This window comes from Macrotis lagotis, chromosome 6 (genome assembly GCF_037893015.1).
Source record: "Macrotis lagotis isolate mMagLag1 chromosome 6, bilby.v1.9.chrom.fasta, whole genome shotgun sequence".
NCBI classification, from domain to species: Eukaryota; Metazoa; Chordata; class Mammalia; order Peramelemorphia; family Peramelidae; genus Macrotis; species Macrotis lagotis.
Genome location: NC_133663.1, coordinates 63,814,329 through 63,835,889, shown reverse-complemented (window position 1 = coordinate 63,835,889; position 21,561 = coordinate 63,814,329). Strand labels below are relative to the sequence as shown.

The following is a 21,561-nucleotide window of genomic DNA, read 5'->3' as shown; positions in this document are numbered from 1 at the left end:
CCTTAGAAGATCTGCTACTGATTATGCTAATATGAAGTTGACTTTTCATGATCTTCTTACAGATTCAGCACTTTGCCTATATGTATATGCCTGTGTATATGAATTCACATATGCATACACATATATACAGCATTGCTGGAAATGGGGTTTTATAAAATGATATCTATCCTTGAGGTAGTTATAATCTTTCTGGGTAGACAAGTTGACCAGAAATCAGGAGATTGGGTTATAGTCATCTTAAAGTAATTTGAGTCATTAATAGTGCTGTGTGATTTTGGGTAAATTCCTTCTCTCTAGGACTCACTTTTCTTGTCAAACAAGAAGAGTTTGAATATATGGCTTTTAAGTCATTTTAACCTTATTATGGATCTTGATTTTCCTAATAAAAAATATAAAACTTTTAGTGTTAGGTGTTCATGTACCTCTATGGCTTTTCTACCTTTTCAGCATTTTACTCTCTTATTATTTCCCTTTTACATTGTAGCCCAGTCTGGATTATAGTTTTATCCTCTGTTTTCTTGCCTTCTCCCATTTTCCTCCCTTAGTTTACATTGTCAGCTATTACCTAGAAGAGACTTTCCTGTTTCTTTTTTTAATAATATATTTTATTTTTTCCAATTAAATGCAAAGATGGTTTTCAGCATTCATCTTTTTTTTTTTAAGTTTTTCTTTTTGCAAGGCAAATGTAGTTAAGTGGCTTGCCCAAAGGCCACAAAGCTAGGTAATTATTAAGTGTCTAAGGCTGATTTTGAACTCAGGTACTCCTGACTCCAGGTCTGGTGCTACCTAGCTGCCCCAGCATTTCTGTAAACTTTTGAAATTCACATTTTTTACCTCCCTTCCTTTCTTCTCTCCCCTCCCCAATCATAGTGAGTAATCTGCTATAGGTTTTATATGTATATATATAATCATGTTTAACATATTTCCATATTAGTCATGTTTTAAATTAAAAGAATAATCAGAATTAAAGAAAAAAAATGGGAAAAAACAAAACAAGTTTTAAAAAGTGAAAATAGTTTGCATTCAAACTTTCAAACTCCACAGCTTTTTTCCCCCCTGGATATTTTCCATCACAAGTTCATCATAGTTGATAATCACATGATATTCTCCTGGTTCTGCTCCCTTTAAATTAGCATCAGTTCATGCAAGTCTTTTCTGAAAGACTTTTCTGAAGTCTGCTGCTCATGATTTCTTATAGAACAAAAGTATTCCATAGAATAATAGTAGAATTTGACAATATGGGTACTTTCCCCTTTTTTGTGTTCTCTTTGGGATATAGACCTAGTTGTGATATTGCTGGATCAAAGGGTATGTGCAGGTTTATTGCCCTTTCCATTTTCCCACATCCCCTCCAAAATTGATCATTTTCCTTTTTTTGTCATATTGGCCAATCTGATAGGTGTGAGGTGGTACCTAAAGAGTTGTTTTAGTTTGCATTTTTCTAATCAACAATGATTTAGAACATTTTTTAAATGACTTTAATTTCTTCATCTAAAAATTGTTCATGTTCTTTGACCATGCCAAATGGTCATGGGGAATGATTTGTATTCTTATAAATTTGGTTCAGTTATAGTTATATTTTAGAGATGAGTTCTTTATCAGAAATATTCAATTGTTTCCCAAATTTCTAAGTTCTTTCTAATCTTGGTTGCATTGGTTTTATTTGTGTAAAAGTTTTTTAATTTAATGTAATCGATATTATCCATTTTGTATTTTATAATGTTCTCTATCTCTTGTTTGGTTGTAAACTCCTCTTCTCTCCATATATCTAACATAAACTTCCTACTTTTTCTCCCTGGTCTATGATATCACCCTTGTCCAAATCCTGTACCCATTTCACTCTTGTGTATTACTTGCTGTTTCTTTCATCTCTACTAGTTAGAAAGTCTTCTTTTCCTTTAAGTCTCAGCCCTTTTTTTTATGAAGCTTTCCTTGACACCTAAATTCCCCCCCCCCTTCCCAAAGAAAACTGAAAATATTTCCTTTATTAAACTTTGGTAAAAACTTCTTGTATTTGTGATGATTTCTTCCATACATTATGGTTAGTTTTTTTTATCTTTTTTTCTAAACCCACATGTTATTTTTCTATCCTAATTAGATTTTGAATTATTTAATAACTTAAAATTTTTTTTCTGCTATTTTTGGTTTTACCTGTTATATGCAAATATACTTCTTCTTTTATTAAACCTTTCTTATAAAAAGTCAAACAAAACAAACTGTGATATGTTGAACTCTTAATTATGCCTATGCCCCCTCCCCATTTCTCCAAAGAAAGGAGGGTGGGGCACATCCTTATTTTATATATACTTTATATTGGTTGTACCTAGCTGGCTCCTAAGGTTCCTTCTGGCTCTCAGATTCTTTGATTCTCAAATGTGATTAGAATTAAAAAATGTTGTTTCATTTTATTTTTGTTTATTTTATTATATTCATTGTATGTTTACATAGTTCTGCTTTTTTTAATCAGTTCATATTAATCTTCCCATGTTGTCTTATAGTGCAATATATAGTCCATTACTGTGGCGCTCTATAATTGTTTTGGTTTTTTGCTTTTACAAAGTGAAATCTTTGTGCATCTTTGTATATCTTTGCATATTTTCATACACATATTATTTATGTGATACATATATACATACTCAAGCACATACATGTATCTTACCTTTCTTTGACCTCCTTGGGCCAAATTAGGAGCAGTGGAATCATGTAGTTCTTGATCATTTTTCATGATGATTGGATGTGTATTCACAGCTCCAAGAGTTTTGTTAGCTTTTGTAACTTCTCCATATTTCACTGTTTTTGCCTTTTGTAATCATTGTTAATTTTGCTACATGTGAGGAAAAACTTAACTGTTGTGATGTCCATTTGTCCTGCTAGTCACTTGAAATTCTCTTTCATATGGCTGTTTATAGATTACAGTGTATTTTTGGAGAATTATGTTTATCTCTTTTGCTACTTATTTGGGAATGCAACTTTTGATCATATAGAAAAATTAACACACATCATAGATATTAGACTTTTTGTTTAAGGTTTTTGATGTAGGAACAGCTAGGTGGCACAGTGATAGAGCACAGGACCTTGGAATCAGGAGGTCTCAAGTTCAAATGCAGTTTCAGACCCATACTACTTTCTTAACTATGTGACCTTGGGCAAGTTATTTAACCCCATTTGCCTTGCCAAAAAAAAAATCTAAACAAAAGAAACAAAAAAACAAAACTAAAAGACCAAAAAAGAGAAGACTTGAGATGTTTGCTGTAAAGATTTTTTTAAATGAATCACAATTTTCCCTTATTCTAGCTATAATTGATTTTGGTGAAATACATTTTCAATTTTATACAAACATAACTGTCAATTTTATCTTCATTTTTATATTTTATTTAGTTAGGAATTCTGTTAGCCATGGTTTTTAAAGGTAGTTTCTCCCATTTTCTTGAAGTTTTTTAGATAATGTAACCTTATATATTTTTTAAGAGTCTATTCGAAACTATGATAGATGAACTGTTGTACTGATTTAAAACTATTTTTTGCAGGTCAAATAAGGAAATCTTCCCTTAAGTAGTTTATGATCTTGTATTTGTTGAGACTTAGTTATTTCTGATTCTTACAGTTTTATTGTTGAATGTTTCTGGTACCTCAAGGTTTTGTTTATATGCCATTTTAAAATAGAATTTAAAATCTGATGATGCTATTTCTTCTTTCATTTTTACTTAAAAATATTTGTCATGAGATACTGGACCTTTTGTTTCTTTGTAGGAATTTCATTATTTTTTATTTAGCTCTTTTTTAATAACCTCTTGGTAGTTTGGTATAACACACTAAATAGGTAAATTAATTGCATGATTGTTGTCAAGACTCATGCAGCAGTAGTGATATCATTCTAGGATTTATTTTAATTTCTGTAAAGAATGCTTTGTAATTATTAAATAAGTCATTTATGTCCTTGTATGTTATCTAAGAAATGTTTTATGTTTTTTGTTTGGAGTTTTCTAAGGATACTATTCATCTTAGTTCAATTGTTATGCCTTTAATTTTTCTTTTTTTATTTCTACCTCTAGCATTCCCCTCTAGTAGATGGGGTAAACATCTACTTTTTTCATTGTGAATGATTCTAATTTTTCTTGTAATATATAATTTTTAAAAATGTGTCAAGATTCAATAGTGATACTGGGTCTATGACATCTTTATACCATTTTGCTTTTTAGCTATTGTGATTATATGTGTCTAATATGAGGCATTTTGTAGAGTGCTTTATGAATCTTTGGTAATAAGTATAGCATAAACCTTTTTTTAAATGCAGTTTCATTTTCAGTTTCAAATTCTCTTTTCTAACCCCTCCATTAGTCATTGAAGAAAAGAAATAAAATATTCGAAAGTACGTATGAAGTTTAATGACAAATCTTAATTGTGTCATTTTAAATATTTTCTAGACATTACCTACAGATTTATACATAGACCAGAGGTTTTTTCCTATTTGGTAGTTCTTTTTTGTTTCTTCAATTTTACTGAGTGATTTGAGATGTTTTCCTTTAAATTGGTTTTGTTGGTGATATAATTGTGCATTGTCTATTTAATTATTTTTCATTTCTTTTCAATTGCCTCCAGCTTTGTTGGCCCCCCTCCCCTTCCCCTCCTGTCTACTTCCCTACTTGCTCATCTCTCTCGTCCCCCTTTCTCTCTTTCCCCTCCCCCAAACCTTCATGTTTTAATTTTGTTAATTTTATATATCAGGTTAGTTAAAGGTTTTTTTCTTGGTCTTTTCTATAATTTTTTCCTTTATATTTTTAGAATCTTCAATATTTTTCCATTTGTGTATATTTTGGGCAATTTGTTGATTCTCAAGTTTAAAAAATTATACTTATTTCAGCAATCTTTTTTTTTTTTTTGCTAAAATGTTTTTAGAAAGGAAATTTTTCCTTGTGTGTTGCTTTAGGTACCTTCCTCAGATTGGAATGTTTTAATCACTGTTACTATTCTCTTTCACATACTTAATTTGTTTCTGTGATTTGTTCTATAACCTCTTTGACCTGGGGGGCTGGCTTGGTGACCTTGGGCCGGTCCCTCCAGCTTCGCCTCAGTTTCCTCAGCTGCAAAACGGGCATAATGATAATAGAGCCTGCCTTGCAGGGCTGGCTGAAGCTCAGAGGGGGGCCCGTGTGGGCCGCTCCGGGTCGTCCTGGGCCCTAGTTTTGCCTCTGGGCCTGTTTGGTCACACGGACTGCGGCCAGTTGTCCTGTTACAGGCAAAGGGGACTGCGAGTTCCCAGCCGGCCGGCGCTGCCCCTTTGCCAGGCCTGCCCAGCCGTGCCCAGCCGTGCCCAGCTCTGCGCCTTCCGTTCGGCAACTCCAGGATAATTTCCACTGTGTTTCCCACTTATGTTAGGGATGAGGAAACAGGCAGAGCGGGCGCCGGGAGGGCCCGAGGCCAGTAGCGGAGATGCCTGATGTTAGCGCGTCCGGACTGGGCCCAGGGATCGCTTCCAACTAGCTCTGCCCGAGCGTCACCCGGCAGGCGCGGCGCCCCGGCCCCTCCGGACCTCGGGCCCGCCCAGCCCGGAGAAGCCAGCCGGGCCCGGCCCCGGCGCCCTGTCCGCGGGCTCGGCCCGAGCCGCCCCGGGGGCTGCCGAGACTCCGGGGACTCGCCGGGCCCGGCCCCGCCCCGGCCCGCCCAGACTGTGATTGAGGCCGCTCGGTCACGTGCAGACGAGGCCGCGCCCCGGAGGGCGTGGACGCTGAGGGGGCGGGGCGAGGGGCGGGCGGGGCGGGGCCCCGGCTTTCTTGGCCCCGCCCCTCCCCCAGGCCCCCGAGCTCCCGCCGGCCCCTCCCAGCCCGGGAGAACACGTGCTGAGCGTTCTGGGCGACGCAGGGCGCGGGGGCGGGGCGCGAGCTGGCGGCGCGGGGCGGGGCGGGGCGGGCCGGGCCCCGCGGCCTGGGGGGGCGTGGCGCCCCTCCCGGTGCCCCGATTGGAGGGCGCGCCGCCGCGAGCCCCGCAGACGCGGCCCCTCGGTCTGGGCAGCCACAGGCCGCCCGAGCCCCGTGAGCTGCTGAGCGGCCGCGGGCCCTTGGAGCCGAGGCTGCCCGGGTTACTCGTCCGTGATGCCAGGGCCTGATGGCCGCCCCGGCGCCCCCGGCCCGGCCCCGCTGTGCTTCCCCCTCCGGCATGTAGACTTCCAGCCTCCACCTGCCTGAAGCAGCACTGCCCGGCCATGCAACACCTTAGTAGCCCAGTGCTTGTTTCCACCTAAACATAATATTTCTTGATTATAAGTCCCCACGGCCCCCCCCCCCCCATTCCATTTGTAATTTGTACTTCCCTTCCTCTTGGGTGATATTTTGATTGCTCAGAAATTGTGCTATTTTCATTATTCAAAACCTTAAGTTTCATTGGAAAAATATCGGTGTTAATAAAGGGAAATTTATTTCAGGGAAAACTTGGTGCTGTGAAAATGATGTATAGTTTTCCTGATGCAATTCAACCTGCTTTCAAATGTTCTCTTTCACTGCTCTTCCTCCCTAGGCTGCCCGTATAGCTCTCTGCTGTAGGACTTTTTAAGGGGGGGGAAGGAATACTGCATTCCCGTCCAGGGCTTGATCAAATGTGTTTTGGATTCAGGAGCCAGACAAATAGTAAAGTCATTTATTTCTTATTTTCTGAGTCTTCCTATAAAAGATCAAACTTCCCCAAGTACTGTTCTCTTGTTTTTTCATTTGTGGGTTCTCATTCCCAACAGGACAACCCCCTCTTCTTATTACATGCAATTCTTACTGCATTCATTCTATTTTGTCCCAATTCTGCCTTTTCCATTTCTGGCTGTTTTTGAGCACAATATCTTTGACCTGAAACTGGTTGGTGGACTACTTTACTCTACATGTCTTCAACAACGAAGACTCTGCTCCCTTTTCCTCATTCTACCTTGTTGCCTACCTGCTTTTTTTAAGGCCAAGTTCAAGGTCTTCTATGAACTCTTCCCAGGCCACAGTTTTTCTTCTGAATGTATAACTCTTATCTTAGCAATCAGTTAATTATGTACTACTTTGAAACATAAAAGATTTTTTTTGTTCTATAATTCTAAAACTTGAGTAGTTTTAATTCTTAAATTTGTTCTGTCTTTTCCTCAGCTAAATGCTAAGTTTCTTTATTTTCCATACCTTCTTTGTAATCTTTTATTTAAAAAAAATTAAAAATAAAGATTGATAAGCTATTTTTGTTGGAGTTCTGTTTGAAATATGAATTACTCTATGCTAAATTGCATCATTTTTATATGAATAATATGATACAGGATTTTAGATATGGCATTTTAACTTCATGTAAAGGCACATTCCTTGAAAATAGTCTTCAGATCAGGCCAGGGATAGAAAGAAAATTTGTGTTGTTGCCATATTCAAAACAGAACTTGTCAGCTTTACCCTTTAAACCAATTCCCTCTTCTAACTTCCCCAGGTTTTGGTTTCTGAATTGCTTTGTTATTTAAAAAGTAATCACTTGACTGAATTTTCTTTCTTCTATTATGCATGCTAATCCACAGGTAATTATGAAAGAATTAACAAAGTAAAACTAGCTTTTTCAAAACACCTCTGACTACTAAATAAAGGGGACCTAGAATTTGAAAGCCTGATCCTATTTTGGACCCATTTCTTTTAGTTTTCTCTCTTCTCTTCTATGTTGGTAAATGAAAATGAGTGTTTTTAAGATTCTTGAGACTTTTTTGCTCAGTAGTAATGAACTTATATGTTAATTTGCTGACCCGTTGATGCTAATGCTTACTCTTAAAGATAAGATAACGGGGAAGAGAGTAATTTAGGGATAGAGACTAAGTATGTTTGTCCAGCTATATAGAAAATATACATTGAATTCATTGATAATGAATAATTACTAAAAAATATTTAAATACTATCTGTGCATACTTGATCCACAAAAGCAAAAAAAACCCTGAAAAAGAATACAAATTATTTTTAAAAACCTAACTTTTAAAATAACTTATTTTTTAATTTTTTTTAGATTCTTCTTGAAGTCCGTTATTCCAACTTGCAAGCAGTTATGAATGCCCCAGGAGCTTCAGCAACAACCACAATGAAGCTTAAACAGGACATCCACCCTATTCTTTTACGTTTCATAAACTTTATAATTTTGATCTACACTATTTTAACGTACATTCCATTTTATTTTATATGTGGATCAAGGCAAGCAAGATCCAATCAGCTTAAAGCAAGGCCTGTAAATAAACAGCCTTATGCAGCATACCGATCTGTTCACAGCTTGAAAGGTCTGTCTTCAGTGCTCTTTCCTGGATGTGATACTCTGGATAAAGTTTTTAAGTGTGCAGAAAACAAATTTAAGGACAAAAGGCTCCTGGGAACACGGGAAGTACTAATTGAAGAAGATGAAGTGCAACCAAATGGAAAAGTTTTTAAAAAGGTAAGTAGGCCTTTGTTTCTAAAAAGAGCATACACATTAAAACATGATATTAACAATAAAGGACTGAGTATTTTTGCTTCTGCAAGTTTTGAAAGTTTAGAGGTAGAGAAAACAACTACCTTTTTTAAAAAATGCCCTTTTTTGTGTCCTTTCCTTAGTCCAGGTACCTTAAGGGTTGGATTCCAAACTATGAAAGGGATACTGCACCTAGGCTCATAGGTTTGAGGGTCTTCTGAACATCTAAGACCAAAAGGGCTTGATACAACTGTATTGTCCCTCCTGGCCTCAGGAATATGGTCCCATAGACTCTAAATCTTCTATATTGTTGATATTTGAAGTATTGTCTTCCTATCACATTCAGCATCATTTACAAAATGATTCGTTTGGCAATTAAAACCCATCATAACCCCCTTCCATGTTTCCAATCTTCTTATACCTTATTCTTCAAATCATTCTTCTATCTGGTGATTCTGGCATCCTGACTGTTCACCCCAACTCCTTTCTCTTATTTCTGGGCACTGTGTTTAAAACAGTAAACCTGCTGATCTCCTGGTGTCCTTGAAGTCCCAACTAAAATTCTTCTGTAGGAAGCCTTCCTCAATCCCACTTTTATTTCACTGCCTTTTCTCTGTTAATTATTTACTATTCTTCATATGACTTGCTTTAGATATATTTATTTGCTTTTTGTCTCCCTTATTAGAGTAGCTTAGTTGTAAACTACTTGAGGGCAGGGATTATCTTTTATCTCTTTGTATCCTCTGTGCTTAGGTTGGGGTGGATCTGATTATCTCACTGATAATTTTTTACTCACTTTTTTACTATTGCAAACTCTGCAAAAAGGTGATTAAAGACTTGTTATTGAGGGTAGAGGGGGAAGTAAGCCTTTTATTTCTATCTGCATTATCCATTTCTGCATTGTTCAAGTGAAAAGATGTTTTACAATGGGCTCCCTTCATTAACCTGTATTAGAGGAAACTAACACAGTAAATTTGAACTTAAATGATAGATTTTACACACTTTTTTTTCCCCCAAACAAACTGCCTATAAATGGGTTTCTTTAATACTTAGGCAGAACTAAGACCTCTAGTACAGTTTCCTAGTATGACCTTGTAAGATAAGTATAGAAATGGTATGCAGATACTATTACTGAGCTGGATAATTTTCTTGTCTGATAGCTGACAATTCTTAGGACCCCTGAATTGGAAGAAATGGCAATAATGCTAAGCTTTTGTGTTTGATCTTTAGGCCAGCCAGTTATGATATTGTATGATCATCAATTATGCTCTTAAGCCCAGAAAGTTAATTTATAAATATATTGGGGATTGTGAAACATGCAAGTATGTAATTCAATTAATAACCATGATATAGAATATAAGATAATAGTTCAAGAGAAATACAAAGTGTTACTAGAAGGAAAGATCATTTCTGATTGTTGGGACATTGAAGGAGATGGCATTTGAACTGATAATTTAAAGATTTCAAAAGGTGGAAAGATGACTGGAACTGTAAGTAGTATAATTTGGGCATGATTGTTGCCCATGTGGAGGGCACAGGTATGAGAGAGATTTGGATGGTGAGGCACCAGCTCCTGGAGGTCACCTAAGGGGCTAAAATTTGAGTGGTCAGTTCTGAAGAGTTTTGAGTAAAACACTATCAGATCTATGCATGAGGAAGATGAGGGATTTAGGAAGACAGATTAGCCTGTGGAAAGGGCTTGGGGCAGTATGAGGATGGAGAATTGATTCTGAGATTGTGTCTGAGGAATGAGGAAGGAGACTTGCACATTTGAGTGTCTTAGAGTTAAAATCAGGAGGACATTTTGGATGTAGAAGTAAAAAAAGATAATGAAATTTTTAGCATAATGATTGGGTGAATGGTAATGCTGTTTCCAGAAATAAGGAAGCCAGAAGAGGGAGTTTGAGGAGAAAGTTGGTAAATTGGTAAGTTGATTTTTACCCACCCACCCATCCATACCACACTTCCCCCCCATACATAACTCACACCTATATACACATACACACACAGGCACAGACATGTATAATGTGTAATACAGAATATTTTTATGAGCTAGACTTGACAAAAGTAGATATTATTTCTGCTTTCTTTACTACCTTAAGATTATAGATAGAGGGATTGGGACAGGGAGCCTCCCAGATGAGTAAACTCCCATTTCAAATGTAGTTGATCATTTCTCTGCTTCTGTCGTCTTTGGGGAGACATAGAGGGCACTGAGATAGTAAATGACTGGCTCAGGGTTTCAGAGAGTGTGCCAAGGATGGGACTGACCAGAAACATATTACTGTTTTTATTTTTAACTTCAATTATCTAAAATATGGGAGATGCTGATTAAATTTTGAGAAAGCTTGTTATTTGAATTCAAAGATTTTATATATGTGTGTGTGTGTGTGTGTGTGTGTGTGTGTATTTAACAAATTTTTTAGGTTTTTGCAAGGCAAATGGGGTTAAGTGGCTTGCCCAAGGCCACACAGCTAGGTAACTATTAAGTGTCTGAGGCTGGATTTGAACCCAGGTACTCCTGACTCCAGGGCCGGTGTTTTATCCACTACGCCACCTAGCCGCCCAGAAAGTGCAATTTTCTTAGGAATATACCAAGATAGAAAAATGACAATCTTTGAATTTGGGGTGGCTAGGCGGCGCAGTGGATAGAGCACCGGCCCTGGAGTCAGGAGTACCTGGGTTCAAATCCAGCCTCAGACACTTAATAGTTACCTAGCTGTGTGGCCTTGGGCAAGCCACTTAACCCCATTTGCCTTGCAAAAACCTAAAAAAAAAGAAAAAAAGAAAATTGCACTTTCCATATTTTCTGTTAGTCTGTTCCCCTTGGTAGTTTCTCACAAGATATAAAGCATAAGGTGTTTGTGGTAGAGAAGTTCAAAAACCTTCTAATCCACTTTAGCACTGTTTGACACAAAATAGCATTCATAAAGACTCTCTACTCTTAGTTTGTTCTCTACTTTTAATCATTTTCAATGAAATTTCAGCATTTTTGAGCCACCAAAGAATTTTTATCTCCTTAATAATTCTGAATATTGTAACATAATTGCTATTTTATAGTTCCAAGAATCTAGAAAGGTTACAGATTCAGAAGAATAGGAAATGACTGAAGCATTAATAGGGAAATTGTGAAAAACAAAGCTCTTTTCTGGCAATACCATCTTTTCCCATCTAACAGACTTTATCATAGATTTTACAGTTCAAAATTTCCTTTCACCAGAGTATCAGCTCCTTGTAGAAGCAATGTGTGTGGCTTATAAAACTTTGCTCATAGATCTTTGGACTTTATTTATAATTTGGATATTCAATAATATTTTTTTGAAAGTTTGATCAATGAAAATAAAGTGGAATTTACCCCATTCTTAGATTTTTATTTAAAAAAACAACAAAATACTTTATTTCAACTAAATATTTTATTTCAATTTTTTTCAGGAAACAATATTCAAAGTTACTTTTCAGATTCTGTTAAGCAGATTATGCAAGAATATTTTAATTGCTATCTTTTGGGTAAATTAGTGAGTTGAAAAGATTTTTCTAAAGTTTGGCTTGATTATAGAAGAAACCTGGTAATTACTAAGTGTTATTTCTAGACTGTGCTTTATGCAGAAGATGAATCGTGGTTTGTTAAAATATTTTACAGAAATCTGACTGCACTAGTTTAAGTGGACATTGATTTGTTTACAGCCAATTAGTGTTAAAATGATATTTTGGTAGATTTCATTCTCCTTGTGGTTGGAACAAATTCTGCTGGGATACCAGGTAGGCCAGGCTAATTTTCCTGCAAAGGCAGAGAAGAGGTTTGTCTTAGGTTAGTAGGGTTTGTGACTTTGAGGTTTCCTAGTCCACTGGGTCATAAAAAGCACAACCCAGAAAGTGCTGGTATTCCTCAGATTTGATGGAATGTGCCAGTGTATGATGAATCAACAAAGCTGATTTTAGTTCAGAGCTTCCAACCTTACTTTTTAAAAGTTTTTATTGGAAAAATAGACAATATATTTTGATTTGCCATTTTAGTGAGAACTCCATTAGGGTTCAATTTTTTTACTAGTGAACCCACAGGTGACCATGTAAAATTGCCCTGCAAGGCTGCATTTTTAGACAGCCTTGTTCTAGTTCAACAAACTGGATGGTGCAGTGGCCTTGGAGTCAGGAGGACAGAGTAAGAATGTAGTCTCAGAAATTTGCCACTTACTGTGTGACCTTAACCCTGCTGGCCTCACATCCTGGGCCATCTTTAGTTGTACTGATTCATCCATATCTGATCACTGGATCCACACTCAAATCTTATTCATGTGCTTTTCATGACATCACCTCTCTGATGTCATAGACTTCTTTGAGAACAAAGGACAAACCTCATCCAACCAGTTGTGTTTCTGTGGAAACAGGGGCTGTATCTTCCTGAACCAGTGCTTGTATCCTTTTTAAATGCTATTGTTAAATAAACTCATATTTTTTTGTTACAGTGTGGTCTGTGACAGTTTTATTGTTGTAATTTCAGCTCTGAACCAGTGAACTGGCCTTGGTCAGACCTCCTTCAGAATATTCTTCATCTTCTAAGTGTTTAGCAATGCTTGTTTTTAAATTAAAGTAAAAAAATGACTGGAAGACAGTTTTCTTTTTTAGTTTTCTTCACTATCCATAGATGATGTATGTCATTCCCATCCTAAAGCCATATATTTTTTGTTACTTTTCCTGGTGTGTTTTTGACATTATAGGTACATCTAGTAGATCTACTAAGCAATTTGTTTTTTTTTTTATTGATGGAAAGAGCTTGGAATGTGATTTTTACCTGTGTAGAGAACTTGTTTTATGGCTATTCTCTCCACCAATGCATAGTGTCAATTTATTTTTTATTTACAATGTTAGAGAATTGCCTGAAGTGAGAGGTTAAAGACCTGGCCTTGGTAATGCCATTGCTGTTTGTCAGAGAAGTCCTGTCTACTCTCCTCTTATGCCAAACCAAGCTGACTCTAGTGATAGATTTTATAAAATCAAATAGCTCTTCTCTCTCTCTCTCTCTCTCTCTCTCTCTCTCTCTCTCTCTCTCTCTCTCTCTCTCTCTCTCTCTCTTTTAGGTAAATAGCTCTTCTCTTAATCAGGTTTTGTATCATATGTGACCAACCTATTGTATCTTTTAAAAATTCTTCTGATGTATGATCTATGGTAATTTTAGTTCTCATTTGTGAATTTAATTTTCTTTTTGTAGTATAATCCCATCACTTAATCTCAGAATTAGCTTTTTATCTGTGACTGCTAATGTGCTGCTGCAACACTGTATTTTGTCACTTGACATCATCTATATCCAAATTTTCCTTTTATACTTTTTAAGTCCCATGCTTACCAAATTTCAACAAGTTCTTTAGTTTCAATAAACACAATTTGTTTTGTCTCTGATTTAGAGTTTTATTCTTTTGAATTTTAATATTTTATTTTTTGCCAACCACAAATAAAATAATTTTTTAATCTATTTTAATATTACTGAGCTGATGGAAATGAGTTCTAAGAAGGTATTTTGTTGCTTACTTTGAATTGTTGTTTCTCTTTGAGATTTAAATGAACTTTCAAAGTCTCAATTATGATCTTGTTTCAAAAAATTGATTTTGTTTCTTGAAATAAACATCTATCAGACACAATTTTGGGGTATCTGATGGAGAATGCCATCTGTATCCAAAGAAATGACTGTGGAGTTTGAACAAAGACCAAAGACATATTACCATTAATTTAAAAAAAAAAACCATTATCTTAATTTTGCTATCTCTTATACTTTGTTTGTTCCTTAGGGATATGTTTTCTCTTTCATCACATTCACCTGAGATCAGTGTATACCATGGAAACAATATAAAGACTAACAGACTTACTTCTGTGGGGGGTGGGGGGAGGGAAGCAAGATTAGAGGAAAAATTGTAAAATTTAAAATAAATAAAATCTTCCTTAAAAAACAGAAATGGGGGCAGCTAAGGTGGCACAGTGGATAGAGCACCGGCCCTGGCGTCAGGAGTACCTGAGTTCAAATCTGGCCTCAGACACTTAATAATTACCTAGCTGTGTGGCCTTGGGCAAGCCACTTAACCCTGTTGCCTTGCAAAAACAAAAACAAACAAAAAAAACAAACAAAAAAATCTAAATAAGATGCTGATAACTGAATAATAATTTTTTAAAAGTTTTTCTCAGTTACATGTTAAACTATTTTTAACTTTACAATTTAAGATTTTTGAATTTTAAAATGACTCTTTCACTCCTTCTTGAAAAGGCAAGACATTTGCTATGTATCTTCCATGCTCAGTCTTGCAAAACATTTCCATATTAGCCATGTTGGAAAAGAAAACATAATAAAAGAGCCCCTGAAAAATAAAATTTTTTAAAAAAGAATAATTTGGTTTGTATTCAGACTTCAATCTTTCTCTCTTTTTATGTCCTTCACAGTTGTCTTGATGAGAATAATTAAGCCATTGACAGTTGATTATTCTACTAAATTACTGTATAAAATGTTCTCCTATTTCTGCTGATTTCACTTATCTGTTCTTTTAAGTTTTCTCAGATTTCCCTGAAACATCCTGCTTGCCATTTCTTATAGCACAATAGTATTCCTTCATAATCAAATAACAAAATTTGTTTAGCTTTTTCTTAATTGTGGACGTCTTCTTAGTTTCCAATTCTTTGCCACCACTAAAAGAGCTGCTATAATTATTTTTTGTGCCAAATAGATCCTTTTCCTTTTTCTTTCTTTTTTTTTTTTTTTTTTGAAATTTAGATCTAGTAGTGGTATTGTTGCTGGGTCAAAAAAATATGTCCACTGTCATAGCCCTTTGGTTATAGTTTAAATTTGCTCTCTAGATTGGTTGAATCAGTTCACAACTCTACCAAGTGTTTTAACATACTAATTTGTTCACATCTCCTTCAATTTTTGTCATTTCCCATCTGATATATGTGAGGGTGGTACCAGAGTTGTTTTAATTTGCATTTCTCTAATCAGTACTGATTTAGAATGCTTTTACATGTGAATACAGAGTTAATTTTTTTTTCTAAAAACCCCCAGTTCTATCCTTTGACCATTTATTGGTAGGGAAATGACTCATATTCTTATTTCCCACATATTTGAGAAAAGAGACCTTTATCAGAGAACTTGTAAATTTCCTCTCTCCCCCAAGCTTCCTGCCTGGCTGCTTTGATTTTGTGCAAAATCCTTTTAATTTATGTAATTAAAATTATCCATTCTACATCCTGTAATGTTCTCTTATATTTTGTTTGGTTATAAATTCTTCCCTTAGCCATTGATCAGATCCTTTTAAGCCATTGTACCATTTTGCTTATGATAGTACCCTCTTATGTCTAAAAATGTCTAAAAAAACCATTTTGGTATATGATGTGAGGTGTTAGTTTATGTTTAATTTCTGCAAAATTGCTTTCTAGTTTTCCCAATAATTTTTGTCAAATAGTGAGTTCTTGTCCCCCCAAATCTCCATCTTTAGGTTTATCAAATTACTGTGATCATTTACTAATGTGTTTTGTATACCTAATCTATTTCAAGGAACCACCACCACCCTATTTGTTTAGCCAGTACTAGATTGTTTTGATCATTATTGCTATGTAATGCAGTTTGAGGTCTAATACTGCTAAGCTCCCTTCTTTCACTTTTTTTTAGATTCCAGATAAATTTTATTATTTTTTTCTTACTCTATAAAATAATTTTATGGTAGTTTGGTATGCATAATATTTTTCCAGTCATTTAGACTTTATTTTGTATGAAAAAATATTACATAATTGTGTTTTTGGATTTGTCTTGTCAGGAGGACTTCCAAAGATTTTATTTTGTCTGCATTATTTTTAATTGGATTTCTCTTTCTAACTTTTGTGGTACACTTTATGAGTTTTATTCTACAACTTATGTTAATTATTTCAGTGTTTTTTTTTTTGATTGATTCTTTGGTCTCAAGTATATCATCATATCTATTTGCAAAGAGTTATAGTATTGTTTCCCCATTGCCTATTAAATTTTCCCTTTCTTTTTCTTTTATTGTTATAGCTCACATTTTTCTAGTAATGTTGAATAATATTGGTAATAAGGGCCATCCTTACTTCAGCCCTTAATTTTATTGGGAAGGCTTTTTTGCTTATCCCTACTTCAGGTAATGCTTGCTGATGGTTTTTAGATAGCTAAATCTTAAGATAAATCATCTTAAGGGGAAGTTACATTTATTTCCCATGCTTTTTAGTGTTTTTAATAGGAAAGAATTTTATTTTGTCAGGTTTTTTCTTTAGCTATTTAAATAATCAAATATTTTTTGTTATTGATATGGTCTGTTATGCTGATATTTTCCTAATATTGAAACAGTCTTGTATTCCTGGCATAATTCCTATCTGGTTAGTATATGGTCCTTGTTCTATATTATTGTAGTTTCTTTGCCATAGGATTTTATTTAAAATTTTTGCAATGTTAGGGAAATAGGAAATGGTTTTCTTTAATCTATTTTGGCTCTTCCTGATTTAGGTATCAGAACCATATTTATGTTAAAAAAAGGGACTTTGGTAGAATTCCTTTTGTCTTATTTTTTCCAAATAGTTTATATTGGGGGCAGCTAGGTGACACAGTGGATAGAACTCTGACTCTGGAGTGAGGAGAACCTGCATTTAAATTCAGCCTCAGACATTTAATAATGGCCTAGCTGTGTGACTTTGGGCAAGTCACTTAATCCCATTACCTTAAATAAATAAAATTTTCTTAAAAAGGGGCAAATGGTTTATATGATATTGGAATTAGTTTTTCATTAAGTGTTTGGTAGAATATGGTCCTGGGGCTTTTTTTTTTTAGGTTTCTTTTGCAAGGCAAATGGGGTTAAGTGGCTTGCCTAAGGCCACACAGTTAGGTAATTATTAAGTGTAGGAAACCAGATTTGAACCCAGGTACTCCTGACTCCAGGGCTGGTGCTTTATCCACTATGCCACCTAGCCTCCCCAGGATTTTTTTCTTAATTTGTTAACAGCTTGTTCATTTTTTTTTTCTAAGCTAGAGTTAAGTCTTCTGTTAATCTGACCTATTGATATTTTTGTTAATATTCATTTCACTTAGATTGTCAGATTTATTGACATAATTTGAAAAAAATAGCTCCTAGTAAGTTCTTTATTTTCAACTTCATTGGTGATGGATTTCACCCTTTTTATTTTTGATACTGATAATTTGATTTTCTTTTCTTAATCAAATTAACCAATAGTTTATATATTTTATGATTTGTTTGGTTTTTCAAAAAACCAGCTCTTAGTTTTAGCTCAATAGATATGTTGCTTTCAATTTTATTCATCTCCTTTAATTTTCAAGATTTCTAATTGGTGTTTAATTTGGGAAATTAATTTGTTGTTTTTCTAGATTTTTAGTTCTATGTCCAATTTATTGATCTGCTCTTTCTTTGTTTTATTGATACAAGCATTTAAGAGCTATAAAATTTCTCCTTTAGCTATGTCTAATTATTATTGTCATTCTCTTTAATGAAATTGTTGACTGTTTCTGATTTGTTCTTTGACCTGCTTATTCTTTAGGATTAGATTATTTAGTTCCAATTTTTTAAAAAAAATCTATCTTTCCATGGTAGATTCATTGAATGCTGTTTTGATTGCATTGTGATACGGAAAGAGTACATTTAAGCTTTCTGCTTTTTTGTATTTGGTTGTGAGGGTTGTGTTTTTTTTGCCCTAATACATGATCAGTTTTTAGTGAAGGTTGCAATGTATCCTTCCTATTCCCATTCATTTTTTTCAAATTGTCTATCATATCTATTCCTTTTCTTAATTTATCTTTTGAAAAGTTGAGGGTCCTTAACTAGCGTAACTCATGTAACTTCTCTTTTAAGAATCTGGATGCTTTATATAACTTTTGATTCATATGTATTTGGTATTGATATGACTTCATTGTCTAGTACCTTTTAGTGTAATATGGTTTCTCTGCTTATCTCTTTTATGATTGCTCTCTTATTTTTTTAATTTCAAAGTATAAAAAATTTTGCTCCAACCCCTTATTTTTACTCTGTCTCTTATTTCAAGTGTATGTCTTATAAGCAACATATTGTTGGATTCTGATTTTTAATCCATTTTGGTATCTGCTTCCATTTTATGGGTGAATTCATCCCCTTCATAGTTATTATTATTATTTATCTACCTTCCCCCACTTCCCACCTAATAATCTTTTCTTTTTTTTAAACTTATCCCTGAAAAGTCTGTTTTGATTCTAACCATTGCCTTTTCCAGTTTCTCTCTCCTATCTTTCACTCCCTCCCCACCCTTTTTCTTTTTCTTCCTACTTCCTAGTAGGATAAATAGGTTTCTATACTTCCTGCTGAGAGTATGTAAGGCTTTTTGAACCAATTCCAGTAAGAGTAAGGTTCAAACATTGCCTGCCTCACCCCCTTCCATGTAAAAGCCTTTATATACCTCTTTCATGTAAAAGAATTTTGTTCTTCCTACTTCTCCACCCTTCACAGGGAGTCTCTTTCATATTTTTTACATTTTATTTTATTTTTTTTAAAGTCATCCTATTATAGTTAACTCACACCCTTTGCCCTCTATATAAACTACTTTTAACTGCCCTAGTAATGATAAAAAAATTTAGGAGGATGAGTAGTTTACTCTTATTGAATCACCCTTCTGATTTTCTATTCAGGTCTCTTTTTTTTCCCATCAGGAATGCTTGGAATTCCTCATTTTCATTAAATGTGCTCTTTTCCCTTTGATTTTATACTCAGTTTTGCTGGGTAGGTTATTCTTGGTGGTAATCCTCGCTCCTTTGCCTTCAGAAATATTCTGAATCTTTCAATCCTTTTATTTTGAACCTGTTGAATCTTGTGTTATTTTGCCTATGGCTCCACAATATTTGAATTGTTTTTTTCTGCTGTTGTAATATTTTTTTCCCTGTCCTGAGAGCTCTGGAATTTGAGTATGATATTTTTGGGAATTTTTATTTTGGGATCTTTCAGGAGGATCAGTGGATTCTTTTTTTTTAAAATTTGACTAAGTTTTTTTTTGAGGGGGGGCAAAGCCAATGGGGTTAAATGGCAAGGCCACACAGCCAGGTAATTATTAAGGCTATGAGGCTACATTTGAACTCAGGTTCTCCTCACTCCAGGACTGGTGCTCTATCCACTGCATCACTTAGGTGCCTCCGTTTTTTTTTTTAATTTTATTTTTCTGCTTACATACTGTGGTATTTTTCAACACTGCAAATTTATGAATTACACTTTTTTTCTATCACCTTCCCTTCTGTTCCCCAGGGTGGTGAAGTTGTACTTTTGTGTTAACATATTTACATATTAATAATTTTATATAAGAGGAATTATAAACAAGGGGAAAGGAAAACAGCATGAGATAGGAAGGAAAAACAAGTTTTTTAAGAAGTAAACACAGTATACATTCAGATTCCATGATTTTTTTCCTCAGGATGTGGATGGTATTGTCTATAGCAACTCTTATTAGGGTTGTCCTTGTTCTCTGAATTGCTGAGAGGAGCTGCATCCATCATAGTTGATTGTCTCCCATTGTTGTTAATGTGTACAATAATCTCTTGATTCTGCACCCTTCTCTCAGCATCAATTTGTGTAATTCTTTCCATGATTATCTAAAGTCTGATCACCTATGATTCTAATGGAATAGTACTTAATGACATGCTATGACATGTTCAGTCATTCCCAATTGATGGGCATCCCCTTGATTTCCAATTCTTTGCCACTACAAAAAGAGCTGCTAGAAATATTTTTGAGCATGTGAGACTTTTTCCATATTTCATGATTTCTTTTGATATACGCCTAGATTGACATTGCTGGGTCAGAGTATGATCAGTTTTATTGCTCTTTGAGCATAGTTCTATATTGCTCTCCAGGATGATTGTATCAGTTCATAGTTTTCTCACATTCTTTCCAATAGTGATCAGTTTCCTTTTGTCATCTTAACCAATCTGATGGGTGTGAGGATAGTTCTTTTTAATTTGTATTTCTCTAAACAAATGATTTAGGGTACTTTTTTCATTTGAAAATTGCCCGATCATGTCCTTTGACCATTTATCAATTGAGGAACAACTTGTAATCTTGTAAATATATTTTTGAAATGTTCTTTATTGGAAATACTAGCTGTGAAAATTGTTTCCCAACTTTATTTTTTCCTTCTAATCTTGACTGCATTGATTTTATTAGTACAAAATTTTATTAGTGTAAAACTCCTAAATTTAATAGTCAAAATCATCCATTTTGCAATTTATAATGTTCTCTATTTTTTTGTTTTTTTTTTGTTTTTTGCAAGGCAACAGGGTTAAGTGGCTTGCCCAAGGCTACACAGCTAGGTAATTATTAAGTGTCTGAGACTGGACTTGAACCCAGGTACTCCTGACTCCAGGGCCGGTGCTTTATCCACTACGCCACCTAGCTGCCCCATCTATTTCTTTAAAAGTATTTTTTTCTCAAGTATTTTTTGTGCCTCTTTTATCTAGCTGTTAATTCTCTTATGAATTTTCTAGCATTACTCTCATTTCTTTTCCCAATTTTTATTCCTCTCATTACTCACTTTCTTCCTGTCTTATTTGATATTTAAAATTCATTTTGAGTTCTTTTAAGAATTCCGTTTGGGTTTATATCCAAATCACATATTTCTTTTCTTTTTTTGCAAGGCAAATGGGGTTAAGTGATTTGCCCAAGGTCACACTGCTAGGCAGTTATTAAGTATTTGAACTCAGGACTGGTGCTCTATCCAATGTGCCACCTAGCCACCCCCAAATCACATATTTCTTTAAGATTTTTTGCATGTAGCGCTTTTGATTTCTTTGTCTTTTTTTTTTTTTTTTAATTTCTTCATGTACCCTGTCTTCTTAGTAACCTTCTATGGTTAGGTTCTTTTTTTGCTGTTGTTTGCTCATATTCTAGCCTATTTCTTGACTTGTAATTTTATAGTAAAGTTGGACTCTGTTCCTGGGGTTAAGGAGACACAGTGTCTAGTTTCAGATTTTTTTGTGCTCCTGTTTTTAGATTTCAAAGGTGGTATGATCTAAGGAGAAGGTACTCTTTTGTCCTGTGCTCTGGTCTTTGAGTGACCATCAGCACTCTTTTCTGGCTAGGAACTGGGAGCAGATTCCTGTTCTCCATGGCAGCAAGTTCTGCTGTGCCTTAT

The 21,561-nt window shown here is 35.2% G+C and overlaps 1 protein-coding gene across 2 annotated transcripts in view; it reads left to right on the top strand.

The window, feature by feature from the left end:
* Positions 1–21,561, top strand: part of ACSL3 (acyl-CoA synthetase long chain family member 3) — an 80,905-nt gene that overhangs the window by 22,113 nt on the left and 37,231 nt on the right. For both annotated transcript variants that reach the window (XM_074191268.1, XM_074191267.1), the window contains exon 2: positions 7,993–8,409. In XM_074191268.1, the coding sequence (XP_074047369.1) occupies positions 8,032–8,409 (378 nt within the window). In that variant the 5' untranslated portion in view covers positions 7,993–8,031. The remainder of the gene's footprint in view (positions 1–7,992; positions 8,410–21,561) is intronic.